Raw genomic sequence first — 17,633 nt, forward strand, 5'->3', positions numbered from 1 at the left:
GCAGAAGATGGTGTAGCACACTCTTCTCTATCCCATTGCTGTTAAGCTGGATACTCGTGTACTTTGCAAGAGGATTCATACTTTTGATAGCTTCTAGAATACTCGCTGGAATCGCTGCTGGTGCGTTGACTGTACTCAATTTAGTGGCGGCAGCAGAGCTCACCTCACCGAAATCTAGGGCATTCTTCCAGAGTATAGTGTCAATGGTTGCACCAGCTCTGGGTACAGGATTGGGGCATGCTTTTGGTGTAATAATCCATTGGAGGACTTTAGCAATAGCTGGAATAATTCTGTCTGCTATCCATACATGTCTGCCATTATTTTGCGTCGAATCACCCCACTGGTTGGCATCTAGAGGTAAATTCGACGAATGTGAAGTCGCTTTCCGACAATTACACGGTCCAAAGCGTTCAGAAGCCGAATTGAGAATGTTAATAACATTTGAAAGCAATAAACAGAAGAGGACGACAGTTAACAACGGTTTCAAGAAAGTTGTTGCTGCGTTTAGAAAGAGATACTTATGGGGTTTGATTTTAATGAATTTCTTCATAAATGTGTATTATGCTGCCGCTGGGAAAGTAGTTTTTACTAATCTAGCGACTGTTATGTTGGAAGAAATGACTGGGACGTCTGATATTTTGTTATACACGCTATTGGTCGACGGTTTTATTGTAATAGGCACATGTATATCTTGTGCTTTGATAAGAAAGTTATCAGTACGTGTGCTTTTATTCTCATCTGGTGTAATTGCTAATTTGTTGTTAATTATTTTAAGTGCATGCTTATATTTTAAATCTAATGATGTTTATTTCCAATGGATAAACGTTAGTATTCTTGCATTCTATTATATTATAGTACATGCAGGTCCCTATCCTGTAATGGACATTTTGTTGGGTGAGATGTTCCCTTTGGAGATCAAGTTATACTGCTTCTTGTTGTCTACACCAGCGGTTGTCTCTACTGTAGTCGCTGGAATAATGTTTATGCCAAATCTAGTCACTGCTATCGGCTACCATGGGCTGTTCCTCCTCAATTCAGTCATCTCCTGCATCTGTATGGGTTACTTTTGGGTAACTTTACCAGAAACTAAGGGGAAGACGTTGCAAGAAATCGAAATTTACTTCAAAAAGAACGATTTTGACGAATGTAATGTTAGTTTTGATGATCAAGTAAAAACTTTTATATGATTTTTATTTTTTATTGTATATTTTTTGTGTTAGTTACCTCATAACTACGTGCTTTATTGACCAACTTTGAAAAACTGTTTTTTTTTTCTGAAAGAGTGATCCCAAATTGGTCCTATTTAATTTTGATTTTCATGAAAGTAAAGTACTTTTGTGTTAAAATTTAACTGAATAAAATCTTTTTTACAAAATTTACAAACTTCAAACAAAGAATTATTACTGATTAGCGTAATGTGATCACAAAGCGTCTCCACTCAGCAGTTAGCTGAGTCTGTCAGAAAACCTAATTATTCTTCCGTTATTTATGTGAGTTATTATCGAAAATTATCATACAACCATGGATATTATATTTATAGAACTTATTAATATTTTTTTCGTTTCTAATTTAAATATCTACTAGAAGTATTTAAATTAGAAACATCACATTCTTCTAACTGCCACTAAGCTTTAAGGTTATAATAACAGACACAATAAAGCTTAATTTGATTACGGGCCTGTAAGTTGCGGATGCTGATTTGTTCACATCCGCAGATGCGAATGCGGATGCGGATGTTGAAGATTTTATGTAAATAAAGTCTATTAATGAAGAATTAAAACAATGGTAACTTAATTATTAATATATTTTTATTGTAATAAATCAAACATAAGTACTTATTTTTATATTAAACGCCTACTGGTTCTTATATTAGTTGTGAAAATAGGAGCATTATACTTAATTGACAATGTAAATAGTTTCAAGAGTAAGGTTTCTAAAATGCTTATAGATAAATGTTTCTATAACTTAAATGAGTATTTAAATTACAAATTTTAATGATATTCTTTTTTTTTTTTTGACGTATGATAAATATTTTGACATAATTTTAATTGACATGTGTGTTTGACATAATTTTAATTCACATTTTAACATTTCACTGGTAATAATTACTTGACTTTGCACTAAATTTAACAAGGTTTAATAATTTTGACAGTATATATTATGACTATTATTTTATTTTATCTGTCACAGTAGTTTTGAGTTACATTTGTCATAATCATTGAATCTTAAAATGTTAAATTGTATAAGCTATTACATATGTTTTCTTTTTTTATTTGTTTGCTTTTAAATTAGGATTATACAAAGTCTATTTAAATTTTTCATACACCAAATTATTATGGTAGAGAGTATCAGGGTCTTATTATATTTAAGTAATCTTTGTAAACCTGCTTTCTGATGAATAAATAAATTATTATTATTATTATTATTAATAAAACATTACAGTAGTATTGCCGCTTTTTCTGATTCAAGGCGATAACGCAGAGGTTCCTAGATCCGCGCTACTAATTATGAGCTATGGTCCTAAAATAGGTAAATACGGTAGCCAATTAAATAAAGCCTCAATAGCTCAACGGTCAAACACTCATATTTTACCATTTTTAACAAAAAATTACGAGGTTCCTAATTCGGGTCTGTATTTTATATGCTATGCAATTACTCAAAGACCTGACCTAAAGGCTTGGACCGATTTGATTATATTATTTTTTTGTTTCAAAATATATACTCCTGTGGTGGTCTCAGTGTCATCATGTCAGGATTTCATGATGGGATTCAGGAGGTCATGGGGAACTTTAAAAATCGCATGGACGTCACCGCCTTCAAACTGATCTGCAAGGAAAACATATCATGGGTGGTGGTTCTATCCCCACCCCGTTGGTCTATTGTCGTACCCACTCCTAACACTGTCTTTCGCGACTAGTTGCACGGGAATGGGATGTTTTTTAAAGCATCTAAGCCTATAGTTAAAACGCCAATTATCAAATAAGACTTTTTAATTGTTCATTATTATTCAACACTTCCTCAATATCGAAGTTCTTCGTCTTAAAATACACCTCGATCTCTTGTAACGTCTTCCCTTTCGTTTCTGGCAGCCTTATGTAGAAGTACAGAAGACATACCGACATTATCATGGCATTTAAAAAGAATAGACCATGATAACCCATTAGATTCACAATATATGGAACCAGTAACACACATAAGAATATGGTAGCCATGATCATTGGGGAGGATATGAAGAAGAAAAACAATTTGAGCTCTAAGGGAAACAATTCACCCAAAATAATCTCGATAACAGGGTAAGGGCCAGCGTGGATGACTATGAAATAAGCAGCGAGCAATGTCACGTTGATCCATCTAAAATACGCTTCATCATTCTTGAAATACAAGCAAGCACTTAAAATTAACAGAATTGCAATCGAAACCAACGAAGATCTAAACAACGTCACCCTCACTGAAGCTCTTTTGACTAAAACACAAGATATCAAACTGCCCAATAAGACAAACGCATCTACTAATAAAGTAAACAGCAATATATCGGATGTACCGGTTACGTCTTTCAAAATAACAGTGGCTAAGGTACTAAATATCACTTTACCGGCCGCAGAATAGAACGCATACAAAAACGTAGTCATCAGCATCAAATCCCAGAAGTATCGCTTCTTGAAAACGTTTATCAGTTTCCTCAAAATGTTTTTAGACTTCATCTCCGTTGCTACCTTTTGTTTATTCTTCTCCACCTTGATCAACAAGCTCAACTCCTTCTCTGTATCAACGCCATTGCCGTGGAGTCTTCTAAAAGCTGTCTCACATTGTTCAAACCTCCCTTTTAACGCCAACCAATGTGGACTTTCATACCAGAAGTATGGTAGAATGACGTGGATTATAGCTAAGAATATTCCTATCAATGCTGAAGTTCTCCAATGCAGTAGTATCCCCAAAACATGGCCAAGTGTAATTCCCACTGTCGGAGACACGACGGTCGCTAAGCTGAGATGAAAACCACGTGTTTCCTGCGTCGCAAATTCTGCCACAACAGCCGTGTGTAGCACCATCAATGGACCTATAACAAATAAATGAATAATAATTCAATATTTATTGATTATACAAGCTTTTAATAAAATCCTACTAATATTATAAACGCGAAAGTTTGTATGGATGTTTAGATATATGTTTGGATGTTCGGATGTTTGTTACTCTATAACGCCGCTACTACTGAACCAATTTAGCTGAAACTTGGAATGGAAATAGATTTTACTCTGGATTAATACATAAGCTACTTTTCATCCCAGCAAAATTCATGGTTCCCGCGGGATTTGTGAAAAACTGAATTACACGCGGATGAAGTCGCGGGCGTCTAATAATAAAAAAAGTAATTTTAACCGACTTCCAAAAAGAAGGAGGTTCTACGTTTGGCTGTATGTATGTTTTTGAATGTATGTGAAGGGCGGCAAAGATTATCTTTGCCCGGAGCGTCAAAATTACTGGATCGGTCCCTATCAGTAGGCCTGTGATGGGTTCCACCACAAATTCGTGAAGAGACAAGAAAGAAAAGACAGTCGACTAACAGCAGCTGAACGAACCTCTGAAGCCATCGCGTCAACATAAACGCGAATTTCTAAGGAGTTGAAACAGCGCCATCTAGTGGCACTACTGCACAACTGTTTCAATTCCATATAAATTACGTTAACGCAATGGTAACAGTATGAAAATATTGAAAACTCCCACTAGGCACTATCTATAACTATTATAGTTTTAAAAAAATGCTCCTTTCTCACCTGTTGACAGACCTGCGAAAAACCTGGACAGTAAGATTACAGCAAAACTGTTCGCATTGTAAAGAAGTATCCAATTAAGGATAGAAGGTGTTGAACAGATGATATAGACCCATCTTCTACCAACTCTCTGGCCGACCATAGCCATATAAAGCAGACCGATTATGAAGAAAAGGTTCAGGAACGATGCTGAAATGGAAAAGAAAGCTGTTAAAGAGAAATCGGTTTTCGTATACATTTGGACCTGAAGTTACAAAACTGAAAGTAGGCCATAAATTAGTGCATTTAAGGAGATTTCATAAGGCCAATTTTCACGGAAATCTATAATGGCCTAATCGGTTAAAATTCTTAATGGCTTTTCCTGTAACATCAGTTAGGCAAATGGCTCTGTCTACGTCCTTTTATTCCGTGGCTCTATCCAATCCTGTGACGTCAGCCCATGCTCCTACCCATAGATATACTAGATGCTTCCATCCGATATATAAGAAGCTAAATCTATGATTATTTACAAAAAGAAAATGAAATTTTATTTATTGAATACCATGTCATTGTAACACATGTAAGTCGCATCCAGTAAGCTCTAATCTTTGTTTTATTAAAACTTGTCGTGTATTCTACGCAACAAGCATGTAATTTTGTAACTACCCGCATTTATAGCATTATTTGATTTTTTGTATGTAAAATTTAAATCTAATTAGTATGTACACTCGTAAATAATTATCTTAGTTCAGTTAATTGTAATTCTTTTGAGAAAATAAAGATCTGAAACCAGAGGAGCATCTCCATAGGCTAGTATCATAGCCGATTATGGAATTTGTTCTGTGGTGACTTTGGAAGTTAGCGGTTTTAATAGAAACTCAATATTGTATTAGTTTAAAACGTAATCTCATATTTTCTGCTGGATACCATTCATCGAAATCATGTTTCCAGTCAGACCCAGAGTCATCACAGTTTGTTCAGGTTGAGTAGATCGAAAGCGCAAACAAATATGGCCGTACTGGTGACGTCATAACACCTCTAGGGCTTTCAGTGAACGAAACCGGGAACGAATTATTGAATAAAAGTCTGATGCAAGAAGATGCATTGGTGGACGAAGGGGTGAATGTGGGCACATACCATCAATGCCCGTTTTTGAGATAAACCGTACTCACCTAATAAAGACATCTGTCCCTCAGTGAGGATGATACCATCTGCTTTACTCTGTAAAGCCACTATTAGTCCACCTACTTGTCCGTGTGTGTATCCGAAAGAGATGCTGGTCCAGTTTAAAGTGAATATCACTAGGAACTGAAAATTATTAATATATTATTAAAATAATGTATGTATGCTTATGTTACAAAGCACAATAGTTTTTATTAAGCAATCCGCGGATAAAACTGCGAGGCACAGCACATCTATTAAATTAATTACATAAAAAGCGTAGACAGAGATAACTTCGTTAATGCTTTGATTTCTAAACTGTTTGTGTCATTGTCAAACTGTCATCTTCGAATGAAACGTCAAATTTGATTTAATTTGACATTTCAGTGGATCAATAATACAGAAATTCTGTGTTGCGATTTTTATTAAAAATCTACATTTAACTGTGTATTTGAGGGGCGTTGGTTTTCCAAATCGATACGGAAACAGTTCACGTAAGTATTTATCTCCATTTACCTACTCTTTATTATGTTTTGGATGAGTTTTAAGAATCAATTTAAGTACAATGATTTTGACCTATTACACAAACTTTTCCTCCCCTTTCGACTGTTATCAAGACTTTTCTCCCCTAAATTGATGATTGTTTTAATTCGCTGCTTAATTCACTTCTTTATTTAATGATAATTGAGTGAGTGTAAGATTTATTTTAAATTGATTATCGCTATAATGGCAGTATAATGTACATAGGCCATAACTTAGCTATAAAATTTTTTTTTTGAAGTAACTTGAAAATTTTCTCAATTCTCTATGTCCGCACTGGGCCAGCATGGTGGAATAAGTAGCCTAACCCCTCTTTTTCTGAAAGGAGACTCAGGCTCAATAGTGAGAATATAGTAGTTTGTGATGAGGGACCGATTTTGAAAATTCTATTACTAGTAATAGAAATGCCACATTATTTGTGACTGTCATAGGCCATATTTTATCCCCATATTCTCCCAGGAATGGGAACTATACAGATTAAACTGTAGGTTCATCATCATTATTATTAACCCATATTCGGCTCACTGCTGAGCTCGAGTCTAATCCCAGAATGAGAGGGGTTAGGCCAATAGTCCACCACGCTGGCCCAATGCGGATTGGCAGACTTCACACACACAGAGAATTAAGAAAATTCTCTGGTATGCAGGTTAGAAGGTTAGGTTGAAGGAAAAAGGTATGCACCGTTTGAGACATGATATTTAATTTCTTAAAATGCACACAACTGAAAAGTTAGAGGTGCATGCCCCGGACTGGCTTCAAACCTGCACTCTCCGAAATCGGAGGCAGAGGTCATATCCACTGGGGTATCACGGCTCTTAGGTAACTAACTGTAGGTTGTCTTGTAGTAAATAATAAAACACAATCACCTTGTCCCAATTGATCTTTGCCCAGTATTCTTTTAAGTTACACATTGCTGATCTTCAATAATCCTTTCAAAATGAAACTCTTCATTGATTTTGGTAAAATATCTCAAATACTAGTTGAAGCTCTAAAATCTCACAAGGTTCCGTAACTGGTATCTGTATAAACAAGAGAAAATAAAACATTTAATTAATTAAGAGCCTCAATAGCTTAACGGTAAAGCGGGCTGACTCATCACAAAGGGGTGGTGGTTCGTCGTTTTCAATAATAGTCCAACCCCACCCCATTGGACTGTTATACCTACTCATAATACATTTTCTATTATGAGTAGGTACGTCTTTTTATATAAAGCATTTATAGGTTTATGACCTAACAAATGAACTAACTAAAAATGGCTATGTAGTTAGTCTGTACACCGTAGAAGTATGTGCGAGAGGATTACCAGCAAAATCTCTCTATGACTTGCTTAAAGACCTTGGCCTCTCTAGAGGTGCAGCTAGTTCTATATTAGAACGAGTATCCAAAGCTGCTCTAATAGGATCTTACCAAATGTGGCGGCAGGGAGAACAACACGAGCAGAGAACGGGGAGTGTTGATCGATCGTCAAGGAATCCCTTAACCCTACATCCTGTAGTCACAAGTCCTGGACTTTGCTTGGTGTTTTTCTCTCTACCACGCGATGGACCCCGGACCCGCACGGTGAATCCATGGAATGCTAAGATATTCTAGACTATAGATTATGCTAAGAAATCACCCATACAGGGCTCTTAGTCATGAGCTGGTTCTTGTGTGGCAAAATATATTTAACACCCAACCCCCCCCCCCCCCCCCATATACGCCTATACATTACCAATAGTCCAATAGTCCACTAGTCCAACAGTCCACTAGTCCAATAGTCCACTAGTCCAACAGTCCAGTCCTACACAAGATTCGTCACTTTCATGAAAGTCTTCTGGCAAAAAGTACTAGGAGAGCATAGCTACATAAGAGCTTAATATGTAGCCTTAACTCTATCTCTATGTACAGCACCATGGCAGACCCCTGGGTGATACAGCCCCACGAGCACTCCAAGTTTGCGGACCACTTCCGGAACCTGGGGCCCATAAATGGCACGCTGACTGGGGAGCAGGCCAAGAGGTTCATGCTGCAGGTTAGTAGGCAATGACCTTTATTACTAGCAATAAGGATTTCTTAGCACAATAGCACTTTTTATAATTAATAGGACAATTGATTGATAGATTGCTTTTCAGTGTAGCTGTCTAGTAATTTGTTTCCTTTTATGAATGGGACATTCATGATTTTTATGGTCTACCTACTGATCAGTTTGAAGGTGGTGCTGAGCTGAATATCACAAACATAGGTTTTCAGACAGTGTTCTTTCAGAAACGGCTTAAATTAACACATTGAAAAAACACAGACTCAAATTGAGTCAGGACTATTGGCCTAACCCCTCTCATTCGAAGAGGAGACTCTAGCTCAGCAGTGAGCCGAATATGGGTAGATAATGATGATGTACGATGCGGATATGTGGACACCAATCTTTAGTGTTAAATCATGTCTTAAGACTTGCTAACATTATAATATACACTTTAGGTTTTGTAGTATTAAAAAATCTCAGAATACAAATAAAATATATTTAACAAAAAAATTTAACCGACTTAAAAATCACAAAAATAAATAAAAAAAGCGAAAAATAACATCGCATGTGCTACCTTCTGATCACTTTGATAGCGGTGCCAAGCCAGTGACGTATTATTTAAAGCCGTTTCTGAAAGAACCACGGGAAAGAACTGTCTTTATATCCTAAAAGTTAGTTAGCTAGTTATTGCATCACTGTGTTGGTACCGCCTTCAAAGTTATCAGAAAGTAACACATGTGATGTTATTTTTCTTGCTTGTTAGTTTATTTTTGTGATTTTGAAGTCAGTTAAATTTTTTTGTTAAATATATTTCATTTTTCCGATTTTAGTGTGTGTATTTTTTTTCATGAAAATCGATTCAGTCATTTTGTGTTAAAATTAAAATAACGAAATTGCCCGTATTGTGGCGGTGAACGAAACGAATTTCGTTTATTCATTTGAACACAAAATTACTAAACCGATTTTCATGAAAATTAAATGGGACCAATCTCTTTCAAACAAAAAAAATAATTTTTAAAATTGGTTAAGAAATGACGAAGTTATGCGGCAACAAACATAAAAAAAGAAACATACGCATCGTATCGAGAACCTCCTCCTATTTTTGAAGTCAGTTAAAAAATCTACAAATTACCTTTTAAATAAGATTTTCAAATTAACTAATTATATTAATTTAAAAGTTAAATTAAACTTGAACATTTAATTATTTGCACGTCTACACGATTAACCGTTTTAAACTAAACTCAGTAACACGTGATTTTCTATTATATTTTAAACGTTTATTGTTACTTTTTAGCAAGTATAATTCAGTTAGGGTTCCGGTGGTCTTGTAGTTACGCCTGTCTGTCTGTTCGCGACTATTAATAAATAATAATCTATATTAATCTATACTAATATTATAAAGCTGAAGAGTTTGTTTGAACGCGCTAATCTCAGGAACTACTGGTCCGATTTGAAAAATTCTTTCAGTGTTAGATAGCCCATTTATCGAGGAAGGTTATAGGCTATATTATCCCCGTATTCCTACGGGAACGGGAACCACGTCGGTGAAACCGCGCGGATTAGCCAGTATTTTTACAAACTAAGTAACCCAACTGTAATGAAAATGAGATCTCTATGAAAAATTATCAATTATTATTATCTTTGGCATGCAAAATCAACTAGAACAAATGTATAAATTTAATTTTAGTTTTATGTCACTAAAGACATAATAACCTAATAAATAGCACAATAAAAAATATTTTATTTTTCATTAGCGCATGTAACGCAAAAGTCAATTTTATGTTCGCCATAATGACTGAGACCCGAGTTTACCGACTTTCATGTAAGCGGCGTTTACAGACGGCCTAGTTTGATACTGTGACTATCGCGTAAACGTAAACGCGAATTTCTAAGAAATCGAAACAGGCCTCCTTTGACGGCCTCCGTGGCGCAGTGGTATGCGCGGTGGATTTACAAAACGGAGGTCCTGGGTTCGATGTCCGGCTGGGCAGATTGAGATTTTCTTAATTTGTCCAGGTCTGGCTGGTGGGAGGCTTCGGCCGTGGCTAGTTACCACCCTACCGGCAAAGATTTAGCGTTTCGGTACGATGCCGTGTAGAAACCGAAAGGGGTGTGGATTTTCATCCTCCTCCTAACAAGTTAGCCCGCTTCCATCTTAGACTGCATCATCACTTACCATTAGGTGAGATTGTAGTCAAGGGCTAACTTGTAAAGAATAAAAAAAAACCGCTCCATCTAGTGGCACTACTGCACAACTGTTTCAACTCCATACAAATTCGCGTTTACGTTGACGCGATAGTCAAAACATAAAATGTATGAATACATAGTAGTATGAAAACATTGAAAACTCCCACTAGGCACACAGAACCGGCACGTCAAATATTGAACGTAATTTGAACAAGGAGCGTTTTTTTCCTGTTCACTAGACGCTTTTTGTCTCTGGTTTGTAAACCGAGAACGGCGAAGGAACGATCTATGACCGATTTATTTATTATCTACTAGCAGACGCCCGCGACTTCGTCCGCCCTTAGACCTCTTTAATCCGGCCCTTACAGTAGTATCGCTGTAAAAATGGAGTAACTTCTCCCGTTTTCCCAATATTTCCCTTCACTGCTCTGCTCCTATTGATCGTAGCGTGATGAAAAGTATACTATAACCTGCCCAGGAGTATGAAGAATAATTGTACCAAGTTTCGTTAAAATCAGTCGAGTAGTTTTTGTTTCTACAACGAACATACAGACAAAAATGTTACTGATTGCATTTTTGGCATCAGTATCGATCACTAATCACCCCTGATAGTTATTTTGGAAATATATTTCATGTACAGAATTGACCTCTCTACAGATTTATTTTATGTGTAGATTGAGAACAGCATTGCCAATTTGCGAGGAATCCTATCCTTCCTACTAATATTATTTTCTGTCTGAGTAGGTGCCGATAGCTCCCTGTGGAACCACTACGGCGTCACCGGGGGGGTCTAATATTATGAACGCGATAGTTTGTATGGATGTTTGGATGTTTGTTACTCTATAACGCCGCTACTACTGAAGCGATTTAACTGAAATTTGAAATGGATTTTACTCTGGATTGACACATAGACTACTTTTTATCCCGAAAAAATCCATGGTTTCCCGAGATTTGCGAAAACTGATGGATTTGATGATATGACTGTTTGTTACTCTTTCACGCCTCGACTACTGAACCGAGTTAGCTGAAATTTGGTATTGAGATATATAATAGCCTGGATTAACACATATGCTACTTTTATCCTGTAAAAATCCATGGTTCCCGAGGGATTTGTAAAAAACTAAAATCCACGCGGACGAAGTCGCGGGCGCCTGCTAGTATATAATAAACAAAGTATAAGTACGGAACACTACAATGCGCGTGCTGTGACGGATAGGATAAATGTAATACAATTCATCATTGAGGTTTATTGTAATTAAAAAATTTAATTGCAATTACATTTGGAATCTCAAGGTTTAACTTAAGGTTTTCCCCGATACGCAATAACTATGGGTATATAAATATAACACAAAGTATCATAATATATATCATCACTAGCTGACGCCGCGCGGTTTCACCCGCGTGGTTCTCGTTCCCGTAGGAATACGGGGATAATATATAGCCTATAACCTTCCTCGATAAATGGGCTATCTAACACTGAAAGAATTTTTCAAATCGGACCAGTAGTTCCTGAGATTAGCGCGTTCAATCAAACAAACAAACAAACAAACTCTTCAGATTTATAATAATAGTATATTAGTATATATATCATTATGAATAATTATTTTGTTCCTGGACCAAAGACTATAAAATAACCAGCCAAGTGCGAGTGGGACTCGCGCAAGAAGGGTTCCGTGACATTTGCATTGGTGCCTAAAGTTGTGCAGGTAGACTCCCAGGGGTCTATGAAAGACTCGGCGGGGGTCTGACGTGAAATAAAATGGGGGTTCACGATTCGTAGGCAGGGGTCCACGAATATATATCTGGTATCATACCGGAATCTCTTATGGAGATACATGTTTCCTTTTTTTTATTCTTTACAAGTTAGCCCTTGACTACAATCTCACCTGATGGTAAGTGATGATGTATTCTAAGATGGAAGCGGGCTAAATTGTTAGGAGGAGGATGAAAATCCACACTCCTTTCGGTTTCTACACGACATCGTACCGGAACGCTAAATCGCTTGGCGGTACGTCTTTGTCGGTAGGGTGGTAACTAGCCACGGCCGAAGCCTCCCACCAGCCAGACCTGGACCAATTAAGAAAATCTCAATCTGCCCAGCCGGGGATCGAACCCAGGACCTCCGTGTTGTAAATCCACCGCGCATACCACTGCGCCACGGAGGCCGTGTCCACTGCTTTTCGTTTTACATATATGTGACACTGATGTTGGTAATAAATATACATATATAAAAAAATCCGATAATTGAGAACCTCCTCCTTTTTTGAAGTCGGTTAAAAATTGTTTCTATAACGAACATACAGACAGACAGACAAAAAATAAATAAATAAAAATATAAAAATAGTTTATTTGAGTAACATTAATCAGTAACAAATAATAAAAGGCTCGAGTCTTCTTTTAAGAGTTGCTCTTCCATCGTCGTTATCTACCCATATTCGGCTCACTGCTGAGCTCGAGTCTCCTCTCAGAATGAGAGGGGTTAGGCCAATAGTCCACCACGCTGGTGCAATGCGGATTGGCAGACTTTACACACACAGAGAATTTAGAAATTCTCTAGTATGCAGGTTTCCTCGTGTTTTTCTTTCACCGTTTGAGACACGTGATATTTAATTTTTTTTAATATTTATGATATTTGTGATATTTGCTTTGCCATAACAAGCAGTAATAAAATTTTTTTAAATTAATCATAGTGGGTAAAAATTAAACTAATATATATAATAAGAACATGTGTGTGTGTGTCTGTGTGTTTGTTTGTGTGTGTGTTTGTGTTTGTTTGTGTGTGTGTTTGTGTTTGTTTGTGTGTGTGTTTGTGTTAGGTATCTGATTGCATTTTTGGCATCGGTATCGATCACTAATCACCCCCTGATAGTTATTTTGGAAATATATTTTATTGAGAATATAAATTAGAATATATTTTATTTTATTGAAATATATTTTATTGAGAATATAGGAAATATATTTTATTGAGAATATAGGAAATATATTTTATTGAGAATATAAATATAAATTAGAATGGGGATGATGACTAGGTTTGAATATATTGATTTTTATGATACATTCGGGTAAATAAGGTCAATGTTAACAAATTTATACATAAAAAGCAAAGATTGTCTGGATATTTGCAAAATAAATGAGATTATAAAATTTCATGAACTATTATAAATCTTTTATCGTAATTAGATGAAAATTCATACAGTTTTAGCTTCCTTACATTTAATGTGACATTTTTTAATATGTGAACTATAAACATAAACGCACAAATAACAAAGATATTAGTAATTTTGTTTGAACGCCCATACAAATCTAACGATCATTACCTACGACGTCATTAATTCGTACCATTATGGGCGTTTTTCAGGGATCCGCGTCAGCGCCGCAAATCTGACCCTTTAAATCCCTGTAGCTCCGAAAGTAATGATCGCAGATACCCTGTTACTTTTACAAAATTGCTTTACTATTAGGATACTCTTAATTTATATACAATTTAAAAAACTGTCATCAACCCTATTGGACATCTCTACAGATTTATTATAAGTATATATATATATATATATAGATTAGTATATAGTGACGTATTCGTATAAAATCTTAGACATAATATATTTTATGTGATACTAGCCGACGCCCGCGACTTCGTCCGCGTGAAACTTGGTGTAAACTTTCAACTATCCTTATCCTTCCCCTACCCTATCCCTACCATACCCTATCCCTACCCTACCCCACCCCTACCCTAAAGATTCAAGATTTTTGTAGATATTTATAAGATCTACAATTAATTAGAACATTTTATGGTTCTATCTTTAATAGTTTAGACAGCGTACGCAAAATAAGTAACTTTTCTGGTTGATTTTTTACATCTTGTGTCCGAAAACCCCAAATATCTTACGGAACCCTATTTTTTTCTAAAATAAAATTTAGCCTATGTTACTTGTGGATAGTGTAGCTTTCGATTGGTGAAAGAATTTTTAAAATCGGTCCAGTAGTTTTTGAGCCTATTCATTACAATCAAACAAACATACAAACAAATTTTTCCTCTTTATAATATTAGTATAGATAGTACAAAACCGTATTTACCTATGGTATGACAGAGTTTCAGCCAATAAGATAAGTCTCGCTGCTGCAGGCGGTATGGTTTGGTTGAGAAACGTTTACCGAAAGAGGTATGTGTCGCCCCCTCAGGCGTACATTACCGCAAGTCGTATATTTGTAATAATTTACATAACATTTACTAAATTAAATCAAATTCAAAGGGTAACGCGAATTTTTTTGCGCCTCAGTTTCGCACCAGTGAGCGGGTAAGTTGAAAACACCACACTTTATACATTTTGAGAATTATATTAATGACTAGCGGACGCCCGCGACTTCGTCTGCGTGAAACTCGATGTAAACTTCCAACTACTTCTACCCTACCCCTACCCTACGATGAAATTTTTCCTGAATTTTCTTTGCTATAAACCTCACGGAGCCCGAGACCTTTCCAACGAATGCAAAATCGTGGAAATCGGTTCGTGCTTTCTGGAGTTATAGCGTCAGGAAGGAAAACCTGACTTATTTTTATATAGTAGAAAGAAGATATAGAATATATTTACATTTATCTATAGCAGGGTTTCTCAAAGTGAGTAAACGCAAAGTACGCAAACCCTAGGGGTTCGCCATTTGACGGCAGGGGGTTTGTTACAAGATTTATTTATTTGTTTTATAACCAACAGCTATTACAATATCATATGATAATAATTTACATTGGAATAAATAAATATATATATTTTATTCTTTACAAGTTAGCCCTTGACTACAATATCACCTGATGGTAAGTGATGATGCAGTCTAAGATGGAAGCGTACTAACTTGTTAGGAGGAGGATGAAAATCCACACCCCTTTCGGTTTCTACACGACATCGTACCGGAAAGTTAAATCCAGCCACGGCTAAAGTCTCCCACCAGCCAGACCATTTAAGAATACCTTAACCGGAAATGGAATCCAGGACCTCTGACTTGTAAATCCATTGCGCATCAAAATATACATGCATCTTCCAAGTTAGCCCGCTTTCATCTTAGATTGCGTCATCGCTTACCATCAGGTGAGATCTCAGACCAATTATTGTAATAAAATAGGAATAAAATAACACAAGCTGAAATGATTAAACTGTATTTCAAATAACTTATTACTCATTCTTAAACAAATCGTTACTTTGGTAGATGGATAATACATTAATTAAATTTACTTCACGCCACTTAATCACATGTCCGCCTCTTTTACATAGAGTATATACCACAATACCAAACCAACCTCAGAATAAAACCATAATCATTAATAAACAGTACAGATTAAAACATTTATCTGGAAGAAGGAGTTTTTATATGTTGTCTTATGTATTTATAATTATTTAAATAATTAAAAATCTAACAATTGTATAGGACCTGCCTCGCTAGACGTTACTTTTCTGTCAAAGTATATGATCAACGATCTAATGCGATTATAAAAACTGTATCTATAGAATCGATGTTAGATAGTTCTAATCGTGTTCGTCGGTTAAAGAGCTCCGTAAAAATACCTTTTTGTGTTATTGAATTGTGTAAAAAACGGACAAAAACTTCTAGTTTAGTATAAGATTTAACCAAATCTAAGCTCGTTTTCCTCAGAAAATGACAGACAATTTTATTCGTGATTATAAGTGCGATACAAGTCCTTCTATAATTGGTCTGAGGGTGAGATAGTCAAGGATTGACTTCATGTTGAGAAAAAAAAATCTTACTTTGAATTCGTTTCTGTTCCAGTCCCAACTGCCTCCACCAGTTCTTGGTCAGATCTGGTCTCTCGCTGACACCAATGCTGACGGGAAACTTGACCTTAAGGAGTTTTCTATTGCATGCAAGGTAAGTCCATCATCATACTATCAGCGGATGCTTCCACAGGACCTTATCATCATGGACGGTCTTGCATGAGAGCCATGATAGCCCAGTGGATATGACCTCTGCCTCCATTCCGGAGGGTGTGGGCTCGAATCCGGTCCGGAGCATGCAACTCCAACGTTTCAGTTGTGTGCATTTTAAGAAATTAAATATCACGTGCCTCAAACGGTGAAGGAAAACATCGTGAGGAAACCTGCATACCAGAGAATTTTCTTAATTCTTTGCGTGTGTGAAGTCTGATAAAGCCTTCGCATTGGGCCAGCGTGGTGGACTATTGGCTTAGCAACTCTCATTCTGAGAGGAGACTCGAGCTCAGCATTGATATTAATAGCAATGATGTGGGTTGATAATGATGATGATGGTCATACATGGACTCCATCCATCCATCCATCCATCTTTTTGTCGGCTCTTCATGATACCAATTGGCTGCTTTGGATGCTGTGGATCTCTGAGCCAGGAGACTCTTTGACACAGACTCAACACTACTGGTGAAACTTCAAAGTTTTGAACATCGGCGGAAACGGGATCTCAGCGGCGTCACCGGGGGGTTTAGACGAGCGCTGAAGCATCGCCTGATGGGGCCCGAAGGCAGAAGCAGAGTAGATGGACGGAAAGACTCTAAGGGCGTCTCTTCTGAGACTTGGACCTCGGCTTAGAGGGCCATTCGGGAAGGGTGTTTTGGCCTGAGTGTATCAGTCCGGGCGCCCCCGAGATTGTGAGTTAAAAAAAGCTCACGTCTGGGTGACGTCAGATATCGGGGACCTCGTCTTCGCCGGCGAAGACGCTGTGTAGCTTGTGTTAGTGTTGCCTGGGAAGCATTGTCGTTCGTTATGTCATCGTCAAGATCGCAAAGGACGTTTTTTGGGCGTCTGGATCTACAATCAGCGTTGGAATTGGGGTGTAGTTGCAAGCCTCAACCACTAGTTAGTTGGGGTGGGTGGCGGCTCTCTCAAAATAAGTTTTCGAGAGCTGTTTCATATATTGGGCTATTATGGGGAGATCTAGGTCTCCGTTGGTCGTTATTGCGCTCAAACCACGGAGCATCTGTGGCATGACGCATGAATCGGTTCTAAATGACCTGAAGGGGT

At 36.9% G+C, this 17,633-nt stretch overlaps 1 protein-coding gene across 4 annotated transcripts in view; it reads left to right on the forward strand.

The window, feature by feature from the left end:
- Positions 1 to 6,284: 6,284 nt before the first annotated feature.
- The window catches only part of LOC112056467 (intersectin-1), a 46,212-nt gene continuing 34,863 nt past the window's right edge, over positions 6,285 to 17,633 (forward strand). For all 4 annotated transcript variants that reach the window (XM_052890283.1, XM_052890284.1, XM_052890285.1 and 1 more), the window contains exons 1-3: positions 6,285 to 6,403; positions 8,337 to 8,460; positions 16,411 to 16,509. In XM_052890283.1, the coding sequence (XP_052746243.1) occupies positions 8,341 to 8,460; positions 16,411 to 16,509 (219 nt within the window). In that variant the 5' untranslated portion in view covers positions 6,285 to 6,403; positions 8,337 to 8,340. The remainder of the gene's footprint in view (positions 6,404 to 8,336; positions 8,461 to 16,410; positions 16,510 to 17,633) is intronic.

The sequence above is a fragment of the Bicyclus anynana genome, chromosome 27 (genome assembly GCF_947172395.1).
Source record: "Bicyclus anynana chromosome 27, ilBicAnyn1.1, whole genome shotgun sequence".
Classification (NCBI taxonomy): Eukaryota; Metazoa; Arthropoda; class Insecta; order Lepidoptera; family Nymphalidae; genus Bicyclus; species Bicyclus anynana.